Source organism: Phodopus roborovskii, unplaced genomic scaffold (assembly GCF_943737965.1).
Source record: "Phodopus roborovskii unplaced genomic scaffold, PHOROB, whole genome shotgun sequence".
NCBI classification, from domain to species: Eukaryota; Metazoa; Chordata; class Mammalia; order Rodentia; family Cricetidae; genus Phodopus; species Phodopus roborovskii.
In genome coordinates, this window is record NW_026126516.1 from 1,729,295 (window position 1) to 1,745,101 (window position 15,807).

General features: G+C 48.5%; 1 protein-coding gene across 7 annotated transcripts in view; it reads right to left on the reverse strand.

The window, feature by feature from the left end:
- The window catches only part of Ttc7b (tetratricopeptide repeat domain 7B), a 204,206-nt gene that overhangs the window by 85,043 nt on the left and 103,356 nt on the right, over positions 1-15,807 (reverse strand). For all 7 annotated transcript variants that reach the window (XM_051196459.1, XM_051196460.1, XM_051196464.1 and 4 more), the window contains one exon: positions 13,877-14,014. In XM_051196459.1, coding sequence (XP_051052416.1) covers positions 13,877-14,014 — 138 coding nt within the window. The remainder of the gene's footprint in view (positions 1-13,876; positions 14,015-15,807) is intronic.

The window sequence follows — 15,807 nt, forward strand, 5'->3', positions numbered from 1 at the left end:
ATAAAGCCCTTGGCTCCACGAGGACACTGTGCAGCACACTGGAGGGCAGCAGGCCTTAGGGACAGAGGAGAAAAAGGGTGCGGGTGAGGAGTGAAGGGAGGCTCTGCGGAGCCAAGGCTGGAGGATGCAGAGCGGTTATTTTATCATGTCCTTATTTCCTCACGGAGGCAGACAACTCGAGCAGATCTTCAACAAGAAGGGCCGGGCAGACAGAGAAAGCTCAGGGAGCACACCAGGCCCCAGAAGATGCAAGAGCATCAGGCTCCTGCAGTAAATGTGCCCCCACTGTCAGGCCGCTCTGCGATGAGGCAGGCGCCTACCCAGATCATTGCTCTGTCTGTCAAGGCGGAGGGAGGTGGCTGCTGAGGTAAAATGAAATAATAGAGCCAAGAGAAGTAAAGCACGGCAAAGGAAAGGCTTGCGTAACCAGGCAACCCTCAGACCGCTCATGTCAGGGTCACCACAGACTGGCCTGGGTGTGCCACGACACCTAGAGCACTTCATGCTGGTTTTCTCTGTGGTGCTCTAGAACAGACATGGTGGGATTCTCACAGCTCATGGGCTGAGGAAAGGGCGGGGAGCAAGAACGAAGGCTCACGGAGGGGGCAACATACAAACACAGGATGGGGAGGTTGCAGAGCGGAGAAGACACCGGAGCATTCTTAGAGGCTGGGAGGTGGCTCAGTTGGTAAAGAGCTTGCGCCAATACAAGGACCTGAGTTTGGAGCTCCAGCACCCATGTAAAAGAGCCAGGCATGGCAGTGTGTTCCTGTGAGGCAGAGCCCCTTGGCTTAGTGAGTCTGTCTCAAATAACGTGGAGAGCTGTTGAAGAAGATAACATTCATCTCTGGCCTCCTAACATGCAGCATGCCTTTACACAAGCAAATTCACGAACGAAAGTATGCGCACACGCATGTGAACAAACTCAGGTCACCAGGCTTGATGGCGAGCATTTTAACCCACTGAACAATTTGGCCAGCTCAATTTTTGTTGCAATTATTCTTGTCTTTTTGTTTGTTTGAGACTGTTTCTCTATGTATCCCTAGCTGTCCTGGAACTTGTTCCAGGTTGGCCTCAAACAGAGATCTGTCTACCTCTCCCTCCCAAGTGCTGGGATTAAAGATGTGTGCCATCTCCACCTGGATTTTTTTTTTTTTTTTTAATAATCAAAAGTAGAAGCATCTTGGTTTTTCTAAGACCTTTTTGTGAAGTTGTAGTAATTAGGATTAAATAATATAGCTCCGAGATCAAGCAAACCAGCCACTGAATAGACAGACATGAGAAGCCCATGACTGCACAGACCTGAATTTATGCAACACCAGCCATGTGGTGTAGACCTTTAGTCAGAGTGCTCATGAGTCAGAGGCAGGTGGATCTCTGTGAGTTTAGAGGCCACCCTGGCCTACACAGGGAGTACCAGGACAGCCAGAACTATAAAATGAGACCCTGTTCAAAAAGCTGGGACGGGGGAGGAAGAAAGAGCAAGCTAGCATTATAGATTAGTAGGGGAAAAAGAAACTTCACATCAAAGAGTATTCTATGACTACTTTTTCCTAGAGAAAATATTTTAAATTGAATTTTAGCTCAATGTTTCATAAAAATCTGTTCAGGGCATCCAAGAGACAAAAGTGAGGGAGCAAACCATAACCTACAGGGGGTAAAGAATCTTTCAACTTTGGGGAGGAAGTGTGACGATAATGCGCGAGGGGAACCTTGGCGGAGTCCATGGTGGGAAAGGTTGACCCAGTGGGGACACAAACACACACGGCATCAGAGCTTAAGTGAGTTTTATTAGAAAGGGGAGGGAAGGGGGGAGGAAAGGAAAGAGAGCTAAGGAGGCACAGAGGGAGAGAGGACAGAAGAGGAAAACAGGAAAGTCCTGTCTGTCCCCGGAAACAGCAGGAAAGACCGAGAGGGAGCATAAGTGGGCGGGGTCTTTCTATTAAAGGGGTCCTTTGCACCTGAGCCGACCAGGGTACTGCCTGAGTGCATTCTGCCAGGTGACAGGCAGGCCAGCATAATGCAGGAAACCCCTCATACACAGATTACATAATTCTTATCATTGTATTCCAACTCCAAATTTACAGTAAACAGTCACTACTTTCTGCATTTTATAAAATAATTTCATATGAGGCCCTCGTAAACAAGGCCTGTGTCATAGAACTGGGCTAACGTGTGGGCTGGCATACTTCTGTGGCAAGGCATTTGCTGTGTAGCCAGTCACTATTTTAAGCACTGGTTCCTTCAATCATCCTTAAACAGCACAGGAAGGTACAATTACCATCCTCCGTGAAGGGCCACGAGGCTGAGCACACAGATGTGACACATGGCTGACGATAAAGCGAGCTGTGAATCCAGCAGCCTGGTTCCAGAGTCTGAGCTCATAATCGTGGCAGCATCAGATGACCTGATATTCTAATAACAGTCATGTCACACACCTCACTTTACGTATCACCTGCTGCATACAGCATCATGTACCAAACAGGGAGCCTCAGGATCCCTAAGGATTCCAGGCTCCATCAGTATTCTGTCTGTTAATGAGGTGCCTGCTCCCAAAGCCTCCTTAGGATGGATCCCTGAAGCTATTAAATACTGAGATCTTTACAATAGGCAGAACTTTCAAGAAACTTTACTGATTCCATGACAGCCAGACAGATGGTACATTTCTGGCCTACCTGTAAAAAATCACTCAGCTTGACAAGGATTGAGGCAAGCCATGCATTTCCTCTATAATGACTTTCACAGACTTTTAGCTGGATCCCCCTCCCTCTCAGGGTTATAGCAACCACATCCCATGATAAGACATGGAGGAATCATAAACAGAGTCATAAAGACTGAGGATAGACTTCAAAAGGGCTAGGGTACAACTCACTGAAGTGTCCTTCCTTGACACATGCAAGGCCCTGGGCCCTGAGTACCACACATACACACACAGACACACAGACACAGACATAGACAGACACAGACATACACACTCTCTCCCTCCCTCCCTCCCTCTTTCCCTCTCTCTCCAAGCAAGCAAGCAAGCAAGCAAGCAAGCAAGCAAACAAACACCCTAAGAATTTTTGCAGGTATGGTGGTACTCAGGGGTCTGAGGCAGGATGCCAGCGTGTATTATATAGTGAGACTCTGTCTCATAAAGCAATGATCGTAGCTGAAGAACCAGCTTAGAGGTTAAGAACGCTGGCTGCTCTTCTAGAGGACCTAGGTTCATTTCCTAGCACCTGCATGGTAGCTCACAGCCATCTGTAACTCCAGTTCCAAGGGCTCTGACTACCTCTTTTGGTCTCATTGGGCACCAGATACGCACATGGTACACAAACATACATGCAGACAAAATACACATACATACAGAATGAAACTTTAAAAAAGCAGAGAGAATGAAAGTGCAAGCCGACAATGACAAACTACCCTCCCCCAGATGCCAGCAGAGTTGTGTGCATCCTGCATCACAGATGAGAGCCCTGCCTTGCTGTGGATTCTTGTCATCTTTGCTACACTATCCATGCACACCAGCTCTGAAAATGTCCAGACAGCTCCAAAATTCCACAGGCATAGCCCAGTGTTTGAGTATCTAGCCAAGCCCTCCCTTAAGTTCTCAGGAACATTCAGCTATACGCCTCTACGAACTCAGGGCACCCAAAGCTCCATCATAACAAGAGACTTGTGTTGTGACTGGAGACCCTTGGTACCTGTAATCTTTCTCCCGGTGGGGTGGGTGCTGACCCTGACTGTTGGGTGAGCCTTTTAAGAAACCCCACACACAGCTGTGGTGTGAAAGTGGACAGTTTTAATGTCTGTAAGGAGGAGGCTGGTGAGTGGACATATGCTGACAAAATAAAGAACATGCATACTTCAGTAGTGTTTCTAGAGAAAGAGGGGCTGATGACAACAGGCTTCTCAGGAGGCAACGGGGGTCGTGCACAGAGGTGTCCAGGCGGGACAAAACTGCGAGGAGCTGCTGGAGCACACAGACCTGGCATGGCAGGCAGGGGGTGGAGAGTGGCGCAGAATCAGGGCACGGGCAGTGTTCCCAGGATCAGGGCACGGGCAGTGTTCCCAAGATCAGGGCACGGGCAGTGCTCCCAGGATCAGGGCACGGGCAGTGCTCCCAGGATCAGGGCACGGGCAGTGCTCCCAGGATCAGGGCACGGGCAGTGCTCCCAGGATCATTGCACGGGCAGTGCTCCCAGGATCAGTGCACGGGCAGTGCTCCCAGGATCAGTGCACGGGCAGTGCTCCCAGGATCAGTGCACGGGCAGTGCTCCCAGAATCAGTGCACGGGCAGTGCTCCCAGAATCAGTGCACGGCAGTGCTCCCAGGATCAGTGCACGGGCAGTGCTCCCAGGATCAGTGCACGGGCAGTGCTCCCAGGATCAGGGCACGGGCAGTGGTCCCAGAATCAGTGCACAGGCAGTGCTCCCAGGGGCGTCTGCCAGAGTGAGCACGGCCATCCTGCAACAGCTGCTGCAGCCGCTTTTGTGGCTTTTGTGACACAATGTGGCAGCAGCTCTAAAGTAGGAGAGTTCCTGGGAACGGGAGAGTGGCAGGAGCCTGAGTGGAAAATAGCTACCGAGAGTAAGACCCTGGCCCCTTTTACCTCCAGTGTCAGAGGAAGGGCAGCGAGGCTTGGGGAGGGATGTGGGTCAGACATGCACGGTATCGTGGACACCTGTCAATCTCCTCCACGGTTAGAAGAGAGGATGAGCATAGCTGCAGGATGATGGCTTTCCAGGATGGACAGATACTGCTACCCTCTGAAGCCCAGGTGACGCTTGCCAGATGCCATGGGCATGGGACAGTAGATCCCTTACAGGCTAAAGGGTATCGTCATGTGAGTGGTAGTCAGCATGCCACTTGCAAACTCATTTCCTGCCGGAGCAGGGGCTTTGCCTTTCTCTGACTTTGGCTTTTCCTATGAAGCCATCTTTGAATGGTTCCGGGAATGAGCCACTCTTCTGGCATAAGAAAGGGATTTAGCAATTACCTTCCTTGTATGTAAAGCCCAATTACACCAACTGGCTGTGTGACAGTGACAGCTGCATAATACCACAGGCAGGGAGAAGTCAGGCCCTATTCTGGGAATCCAAGAATGAGACTCAGCATCCAAAAGCCATGGGAGAAAGGGCAGAAATAAATAATCAGATACCTTGTATACTTGGCTTGATGCCCAAAGCTGACACCCATCGCCACTAACAGAGCAGTACCCAAGCTCTCTTCCTCTTCCTCTCACTGCACAGACCTTTCAGGGCCCCTCACCTAGGAGGCTGCTATTTCTTGCACTGTATGTATTTATTTATTAAGTTGATTATTAAATGTCATTAATGTAATTCTTTGTAGTTGTGTAATAACACATTAAAAAATTACCAAGGCAGACAAGTGACATGCTGCTTCTTTAGCAATGAAAACTTATCCAAGCTGTTTAGCCATTTGGGACCACTGTTAGGGACACACAGAATGCCTAATCGTAGCATGCGTGGAGATCTTCAAGGTACCCTGGTCCTGTGCTTTACAAATGTGCGGAAGGAGACCAGAGAGCCAACAAGACCCGTGGGGTCACACAGTGGCAGCGTGGAAGTCAGAACCCAGGTCTCATGATGCTCTTATTTGCAGGTTAATTACAATTAAAAGTACAGATTAAAATGGAGTTTGAGCAATCTGCTTCAGAGAAGAATGGGTCCAGGAAAAGCTTGTCAAAGTCACACTTCCAGGACTCAAAGTAACAAACAAAAGCCTCCCCTCTGGATGCGTGGGAAAACATACACAATGTCAAAGCTCGCTCAAGCTTCCTCCCCTTCGTTTTGGGAATAAAATACAGGATAGCTTTGCCCCACCCCACCCTGGTTCTTTTCTGCTTTCAAACAGTAAGGCTGTTCCAGGCAGAAGATCATCAAGCTTCATCGCTTTGGAGAAGCTTAAGTTACAGGCCATTGTTGCCCCTGGCCGCAGTGAGAATAGAAAGTGAGGTGTTCTCTGGTCCTCTGGCAGTCAACCTTCTCGACTCCATGAAGCAGCTTGACCAAGCGTGCACAGGAGTGGAGGAGCCTTGGCTCTTACTTGAACCCAACACCCTCTGCTATGCTGCCAACACAGTTGTTCTTTGCTGGCCTTGTAAAAGGTACTAAATTCAGTTCCTTTCCTCTACCTCCTCCTCGGTTGCCTTCCCCCCTCTGATCTCTGTTAGGAGCCTCTCTAGCTTGGCTCGGGACCCCAAGTTTTAACCCTTAGACTGTGGTGCAGCTTCACCTAGCACATGGATGCAAGGACTACAGAGAGAAGTTATGAGCCGACATCGTCAGGGGCGGGGTCAGCAGACTGCTGGTTCCCAACAAGGTCAGTGGTATGCAGGCAAAAGCTTAAATAAAGGAATAAATACAAGGAGAGCTGGGTCCAAATGATCGGCTCTCTCTTAAGGAGAGCCACAGACAAAAGGGAAATCACTCTAAGGAGTGCAGGTGAACTCTGGAGACTCCAGGGTTGATAGGATTTCTGACAGGTCTGAGGCAGAGGTCATAAAACCATCTCCCAAGACCCTGTCTCTTTTGATGCCTATCTGCATAAGGCTAACCGCATACAGGCCCGTGGGACAGAGTTAAGACTGCAGACATGGCAAGAGTGGTGAGCCTATTCAATGAGGGAAAGAAAATCTCTGCAATGGAACGTGTTGGGTTAGGCCTCTGCAATGGTAAGTTTTGACTGGCCGCTTGACACTGCAGAATCACCTGAGAGGGCCTCTGAGAATGGCTGGGGGCGGATTATCTTGATGACACTGAGGTGGGAAGGGCCACCTGGCTGGTGTCATTCCCTGCTGGTGTCATGGCAGATCATGGCGCATGAGACTAGAGGAAGGGGCGGAGCACTAGCGAGCATGCATTGCACGCATTAGTCCCTTGCACTCTGCTCTGCACAGTGGATGTCACATGATCAGTTCTCCCAGGGGCCTGGTGCTGAGGCTTCCCTACTGGATGGGCTCTAGCCTGTAAGCACAAGCCATATATATAAACCCTTTCTCACTTGAGCCGTTCTTGTCAGGGCATTTCATCACAGCAACAGAAAACAAACTGAGACATCATATACAAAACCCACCCAGGGGAGCGCAATAGCTCCAAGTACAGGAGCAAAACCCAAAAGCCTATTAGGGTGAGATGAGCAGGTAAACTGCTATGATTTTGGATTTGGCACTGAACCAGTGGATTCTTAGAAGACACCAAAGCTTGAGCAGCAGAAGAAGATGCACAGGGCTTAGTTAGGAATCAAAACCTATAGGACTCAATAGAGAAAGTGAATAGAAAATGTGTAGACTAGGAGACATATCTGCAAACCTTATGTGATTAGAATTTATTATACAATTTAAAGATGGGCACAAGGCTTGGGTAATCATCTACTCAAAGAAGACATATAGACGACAATAAGTATATATACAAAAAAGATGTTCTGTGCATTAGGGAAATGCAAGTCAAACTCACAATGAAATACCACTTAGTACCTACCCAGGGGGCTATAATCAAGGTAATAATATTGGGGAGCACAGGAGATTTGGGATAGGATGTGAAATGGGAAGGCCACTGAGAAAAACAGTTGGCAGTTCCTCAAAGAGTTAACACAGAATTTCCATCTGACTGGCAGCTCCACCCCTAGAGAACTGGGAAGAGGAACCCGGGAATGCTGGAGTTCTGCTAACCCACTGTCAGACAGGTACACTGTTACCACGAGGCTAGCTAGGTGAATAAGCCAGACATAAAGGGTACGGATTGTAGGATGTATTTTATGCCAAGTGTTAGAATGTGGTAGTGTTCACGGCATATTTACCATAGCCAAAAGATGAAGACAACTAACACATCCATCCGCAAGTGAACAGATAAACAGAATGTGACAGATATGTACAGTGGAACATTATTCTGACAAATAAGGGACACAGTTCTGATAACGTGCTGTCAGAGGCACGGCATATCAAGGCTGACTCTTAAAAACATTAGCTCAGGCAGACATAAAAGGGCGCGTGCTACATGGCTTGTTTATACTAGGTACCAGAAATAGGCAAATTCACAGGCAGAAAGATTAGAAGTTGCCAGCGTGTGTGTGTGTGTGTGTGTGTGTGTGTGTGTGTGTGTGTGTGTGTGTGTGTGTGTTTAGGAGGGGGATGGGGAATTATTGCTAACTATGTACAGTTCTATTTGAGGTAAGGGATAAGTTTGGAAGAGTGATGACAGTTGCACAACAGTGTGAATGCCATTAAATATTTATGAATTGTGCCTTTCAAAGATTAAGGCAGCATGCTAATTTTTTTTAAAGGAAAAAGGGAAAACAAAACACGAAACAGTGTATACCTGGAACGGTGTTTCTCTCAGCTGGGGCACACTAAGGTTTCCCGCTGCTTCCACTGCTCCCAAGAGCACCGGTATTTTCGCTGAGGAGAGGGGAGATGCTTCTCTAAGGCTTCCACAGTGGGGAGATGGAGATCCCAGCGACTACACCAGGGCTAAGATTCTCTGGTGCAGGCTGCTGTGCAAAACTGAAATTAATGGTTCTACTAGGCTGGTTCAGAGTTGAGATTAACCTAGTGGCTCTGTCCCAAGCAAGGTCCATGCCACCTAAAGCTCCCTAATTCTCACGGAGTGACCCTAAAACCTTGGTAACAGTCTGAGAAGATGCACTCATTGCTCTTCAAGCAGAGTGTATCCTCAGAACCCAAGAAAAGCTGAGTGGCCACTGGCTACAGAGCACTGGCCTTTTAGCAAAGTCTCCCTGGGCCCACGAGATGCCGACTGCGCCCTATGTGTGTGTGAACACTCTGCACTGGCACCTTCACACATCGCCACTTTCCTTGGGTACCTTGGGTAAGGCAGGCTGCAGTCAAGCCCTGAGGCCTCCTAGCTGATGGCGGCCTAGCTGATGGCGGCCCACGAAGCAGGGTTGGAAGTGGGCAGCATTTCTACAGTCCCCTGATATCAGAAGTATTTAGATTGGGGAGGCACAAACGTCCTTTTGGTACGGTCATTAGCCACACAGTTCTACCCACAGAACTACAGGTTTACCATAAACAAATGGATATGAGTTCAACAGAAAAATTAAAAATATCCCTTCTGTCGTTAAAGCTGCCATGTCTATGTAGGGGGAACACACACCATCTCCAAAAGACCCCATAATATTCTGTCAAATTGGAATTGCTAATTGCCAGACTCCAGAAACAAACCTCCTTAGCAGCTTGGGTTCATTCTGAAAAGCAGAGGAAGCAGGGCTCCTGGCTTTACTTTTAATAGCGGGGTTGTCATGCCAACTAGGGCTGCTGTTTAAATTGAAGGGGGAAAAGAAGCGTTCCTTCCTACACAAACTTTTCAGCAGGGCTCACAATTAGTCCTTAAAAAACCATGAAAACTCAGCACTAGAGCGGCGGTAAACACTGTGCTCATATTTAAACTGGTCAGAGGAAGGCCACGGCAAACCTCTGCTTCTTTCTCCTGTTCCACCCCTCATGCCCACTGGCAGGGTAAACAGGACCCTGAAGAAAAGGGACCTGGGTGGGGGCACATGCCAAGACAGCCAATCTCGAGCTCAGAGGGCAGCCCTCCCTCCACGCTGAAAAGCACTGTGCCAGCCATGTGCCTGCTCTGCTGTCAGATTTTTAAAGACCGGTCCCTACAGTGCCTTCGAGACATACCTGCTGCCTGAAGGTGCCCGTGACAGGACAGGGGTCCACTCACAGCAGAGCCACTCTCTTGTATTTTCATGGTGTCTGCGGGCCCAGACTGGCCAAGGAGAAAAGCCAAAAGGAGGGAAAGCCTGCTCTTGTGGACTTGCGGCTGGTTGGGAGCAAGAGGGAAGGCTCAGGGACAAAGGCCTGGGGCAGGGCTGCTCTGAGCACAAAAGGAAGACGTTACAGTTTCAGGCACACATGGCCAGCTCACTGATCTGTCAGGGCAGGTGATGGGATGGATCCTGCTAGAGAGGGGCCAACACCTTCTTTATGCCCTCCAGGGTTGCCCTGAAGTGTGGGAGTTAGTACAGAACACAACACAGCCATGCCCGACAGTCGGTCTGATACATGAGATGGCCACTAAATAACCCAAAGCAGGCAGACCTTACTTGTTTCCTCTTTTCAGAGCAGGATGGGGCAAGAGTTCATCGTGCTGCTCAAAGTGGCAAGCAGTCGAGCCTCTGAAATGTTAATTTAGAAACTTTTCTATTTAATATTTTTAGACCAAGGTTGACCACAGAAAACTGAAACCACAGGACAGAATGTACATTAGGAGGGCTACTGCTTTTACTTCCCACGGGCCTTGATGATCCCATTCAGATGGGGTGGCTCAGGACCTAACCAGCACACTCAAGCCCCTCGCCTAGACCTGGCCCACTCCCAGCTAAGGATCCACAGCTTTGCTCTGCTATCCTCTCTGGTTACACCATCTTCCATGTTTCTACCGGAGCTTTACAGCCAGGCGAGGAGTTTCTCTTGTACCCTGTAGACTCCGTCACTGCCGTGTGCCTGGCAGCTCCTACGGGCACACTGGAAGAATCAGCCACATCTAAGCATTCGGCTGCCATTTAAGGAGCTCTGGGTGCTGGGGTCCATTCATGAGCTTTTATGAATTAGCCACTATCTGAGCAGACAGCTCCATGGCAGGAGCACTTGCTTTGATGCCTAGAACCCAGGTAAAAAAAGCCAGGCATGGCTGTGTGTGCCAGTAACCACATTGTGCAATGGAGAAAGGAGAACCCTGAGATCTTAATGTCCAGTCAGTGTAGCTGAAAGAGTGGTTTCTCGTTCATTAAGACCCTATCTCAGGGCGACAGCACGGACAGCAATAGAGGAAGATACCTGATGTCTCGTTTTGGTGTCTGCATGAGGGCACATCGGCATACTCATGTGCATGTATCACACGCACACGCACACGCTCCCCTACACCTGTCTGAGACATACATAAGCATTATCCCCATTTTACCGAAAAGAAATGGAGACATGGTTAATGATTGTTTAAGATGACACAACTGTGAAGTGGCAGGCCCAGAACTCAAACCAAATCCTCTGACTACTGAGAGGCAGCCTGGGTTTCAGGGTGAAGGACACAGGATGGGCGGCATACGGGTGTGAGAAGAAGCTGGGAACTCATCTGCCATAAAACACAAATGTCACTATCCCATGTGCACACACTCAAACACCCTTCATTGTCACAGGCTGTTCTTCATACAAATGGGTTAAAGATGGTCTCTAAGATGCGGTGGTCAGGCAGCTAGCTCAGGATGGCTGGGTTATTTTCTTGATTTATATGTATTGCTTGATTCTTCAAGGAACATGCAGAGCTGTTGCTTATGACAGAAAGAAACAGCAGGCTAAAGTTTGATGTAGGAGGAAAGGAAAAGGAGAAAGGAGAAGGAGAGCTTTGAGGCTTTCTAGAGAGAAGAGTGGAAATCCATTCATGAGCATTAGAGCCAGTCCAGCTGCCCTCATAACACTGTTCCAATCAGCTGAAGGCAAGGCCACCCCAAGCACGGAGCTCCAAAGCAATGAGTTATTATTCATCCATAAAACAGAGCGAAATGTTGAAACAAGTTACGATGCAACCTGTAAACAGCTATGAGCCACCAGATGTAGATCCTGGGAACTGAACTCTGGTCCTTTGCAAGAACAGCAAGCATGTTTAACCATTTCTGCAGGCCTGACCTACCGTTTAGGATGGCAAAATGTTTGGGAATTAAAGGTGATAGCTGCTGCTATCATAAGGGTGTATTGCAGTGACAGTCTTAGTGTCCAGGATGGCACTTTGGGAAGGTGTCGTATGAAAGCCATGGTGTGGGCTCCAGGGACCGGGCCAGGATGCAGTTCTCATGAACCCTGTGAGTTCTCAAATGGGGAGGCATGCAATAAAAGAAGCAATCCTGGCCCCTTCCTTTCTTTCTGCTCCTGATCGTGCTTGTTCTGGAAGGCTCTCTCGCCATTGCCAGCTGCTGTGGGGTGACAAAGCCAAGCAGTGGCTCTCCACAGAGGCCATGTCATAGGCTCTGAACTGTCAAGGCTGTGGGATCGAGCGGCAATCCTGTGGCAGGAGGAGCCTGTGGCAGGAATCTTATTCCGGTGCCGCAGAGCTGACTAACACAGCCACACCGTGGTAGGGACGCACCAAACAACACTGGGTTGTATACTTCGTACCACTAAGTTTGATATGGGACCTCAAAAAAAATGTTCTGTCCCTGTTTTAACTAAAAATCTTGGAAAAGTAGAAGAGTTAGTGAGAACAGCAAAAACACGCCAAAGAGATTCAAGAAAACCCCAGTAAACGAGGAAACGGGCAAGCAGGCCATGCTCTGATACTATGAAATGGAGGGTGGGCGCTGCTGACAGAGGGTGCACTGCGCCCCCCTGAGGTACCAGGGAGCCTTCATCTTTCTGGTATGGCATCAAACTGTTCATTAGAAGATCTGAATCAGTGCAATTACCACAATTGTGGGAAAAGCCCCAACTAGCTGTAAAAGGTAGGAAAGGCCGAGGCCATGTGTCCAAGGCCTTCATCACAGGATGTGTGTCTTTCTGTTCAACCATATGTGCAGTAAGTTCTTATTGCTCACCCTTTACCTCTAGACTGGTCGCTGCTAGTGTGCATAGGGGGCAGATCTCATTCCAAGCTGCAGTCCCAACCCTTTACAGTCCTTGGTACTGACGAGGCGATAAAACACATATATGCCAAAATAAATAAATAAATAAATAAATTTTGTAATTCTATCAATTGATTCACATCTAGAACAGGCAAAGCATGGAGATGGAATCAAATCCAAAAGTATCAGAGGGACATCCAGGCCCAGGGAACTGAGGGTCCCAGGGGACTAGAGGGCTGTGAGAATATTCCAGCCCAAGCCTAGGCCTGGACTGGGTCGCAGCAGGGCTATGTGTGTGTGGGTACCTGGACACACTTCATTGTCTCACTGCATTGTGGGGGATTTGGCCTTTCGGAAGGCCGGATAACCCCTGCCTGTACAGTCACCAACCCAAAGATGAAAGCAGGATTAAGCCGCACAAGCTCATGTGTCCCCGGGCTCCTGCCTAATGTGGTGAAGAGTACAGGCTGGAGGCTTAGTGGAGCTCTGGTCTGAGTTCAGCCAGTCTGTTACTGTGTTTCATTCCCTGTCCTCATGCCCAGAGGCTGTTGCAATGGGTATAAATTTAGAAAGAGAAAGATAAATAACACAGACACGTTTATTTTAACAAAATAGGTTGTTTCTGTCCCTCTTTCTCTGTTTTGTTGAAAGAAAGATAGGTTGGTTTCCTGACTTTAGCCTCAACATGAAATTTTGTATTCTGGGCAGGAGCCTAATAATGCCGAACCCCTGCTCAGATGAACTAATTCCATCACATGCCTGTCCTAAGTGTTTCCTAGTAGAGGGGAGAATATCACGGCCCCTCACCCAAGACCTGGAATCTACCAGTCCGCTTCTGAGCAAGCATAACCCTCTAAACAAAGACAGTGCCTTTCTGGCATGGAAGGATTTCTACCAGCCAACCTCGTGGTAAGTACTCTGAATTGCACGTCATCAGATGTCACTCAGGCCATCGTTTAAACGAAACTGTTTTCTAAGGAAATCAGTGTCAGAGGCAAGAGGCTCTGGTTATGATAGAAGTGACGTGGGCAAAGACATCACTCTGGGAAGTGCTGTCCACCTTCCACTGGCAGCCTGCAGCGTCCAGGCCTCTAACAGGAAGAAGCTCGTCAGCATTCCCATCATTGAACTGGGAGAGCAAAGTTCAATAACTGATCCAGTGACATATGCCACTGGCAGAAGGGGACAAAGGACCGGGTTTTATGGCCCTTCCCCAAGTCATCTTGACTGGAAAAATGTGCCCCTACCCCACCCCAACCTGGAAAGCAGCCAGACTTGGCAGCTGTACCTCTGACAGCATCTCATACTGGCCTCTTCTTCCGAGAGCAATGGTCAGTAAATCATAGACCACAGACGCGCTTTGCAGGCTGATGAGGCGGTCGCTCTTGTGCTCAGGAATCCTACTTAGCACAGCATCTCGGTTGGCCTGAAGATGACACAGAAGAGAGAAGGAGATGGTGAGCCAGCCTACACACCACTATTGCCATGCGGCATGGAGGCCACCTAGGCTCTCCTGCTGCACAGGGCAGGCGTGAGCAACAGACCTGTCACCTCAAGTCATATATCCAAAATCCCCAGAGCACCACAGACAAGGGCTGTGGTTTGACTCAACACTGGAGGCCAGATGTGAGCCTGTCAGCAGGTGTTTGGAGGAAGTCCCAGGAGGCTGGCAAAGCATAGGGCTTGCCTGGCCTCAGCGCACAGCAGGATTGCACAGCCACAGCATCCTTCAAGTGAGGCCCCTGCTGTGTCTTCCTGTGATCTGCCTTCTAGTCTATGCTGAAGACCAGGAGAGGATTCCTGGCTCTGAGCTAAATGGTGTCATCAAGTTCCATGACACTAAATGGTGTCATCAAGTTCCATGGTCCCATGGAGGTGATCAAACCTTCCCCTTGGTCGGTCACTGAGTGACACTCAGATCCCTAGATGACACCTCCATGGGAACAGACCCCCAAGACTAATTTAATTTAGTCTTCTAAAGGGAAGCACACGACAGATGTACAAGACAAGAAGCGAGCAATTTTCACTTTGCCACAGAGGACTCAAGAGAACATTGGCCAATTTCACATCTCCACTGCTGAGTGCAGAAATCCACTAGAACAGCCAAGCTTCCCCAGGCCATCTATCAAGAAGCGAATGCTCCTACACCAACACATTTTCACTGCCTCTAAAATTTAATTTCTCCACAGATTCCTCCAGAAACACCACACAGACTAGATTCTTGATAGCTACCTCATTTTCTTTCCCCTAATAGGGAGTTCTAAATCACTCACATCGGATTTCTGCTTGCTTCTCCCTCTCCCAGCCCTGCTAATGAACATAGGTCTCTGCTCCATCTGTCTGAGGGACAGTGAAAGGCCTGTACCGTATTCCCTGTAAGAGCCATGCATGAGGTGCTAGGGTCACTTGTCCCCTAGGCTGATGCTTAATCTTCCTGCCTGACACTCGGAAAGGTCATGCACACACCTTCCTCTTGCTAATGAGGCAAAATGCCTTCTTTCTGTGTGTGTCCAAGGCATTTAGTTTCAGCCACCCATCAGAACTTACTCACTTGAAAACTCCTGGCTTTTAAATGTCAAAGCCAAATGAGACTATATAAAACAGGCCGCTTCCTACCAAGTGAGTCATCTCTTATGAAAACAAGCCTGCGTTTGAAGATTTCATTCTAAGTTTTCTTTACGCAGCTCCTTTTGAGCCCAACAAAAGACATTCTGACGGAAGGAGGGCCCGCTGTATTTATTCGCTATACATGTTCCGTACAGAGACCAATGCCTGGAAGAAAACAAAATGAGATCTACAGACACTATGTGGGAGAGGTTTTCAAGTTAATCCTAATAATCCTCTTTTTTTAGAAGCACTGCTATCTTTTGAGAGCTGTAGCCCAGAACCTTCAGCAGATCTACCAGCAAGTCCCCAGAATTCTGACTTGTCTGAAGTTATGCAGACACACTTCTGACAATCTGACAATCTCTTCCTCCAGAAGGAAAGGTATCTGCTATGCAGGGAAAGCAGTACACCTTCAAATGACTTCTTGTAGGTGGAGAGTCGGTGAAGAAACTTATGCTACTAAGTCAAAGTCAGAATTATAAAGAATATCATTTTCCCAGACATCCAAAGAACATGGCAGTTCCTACTTTGTTCTGAAATTGAGCACACAATTTTATGTCCTAAAAATGAAAACTCAAAGTGCCAAAGGACATTGGGTTGGGGGCACAAGGA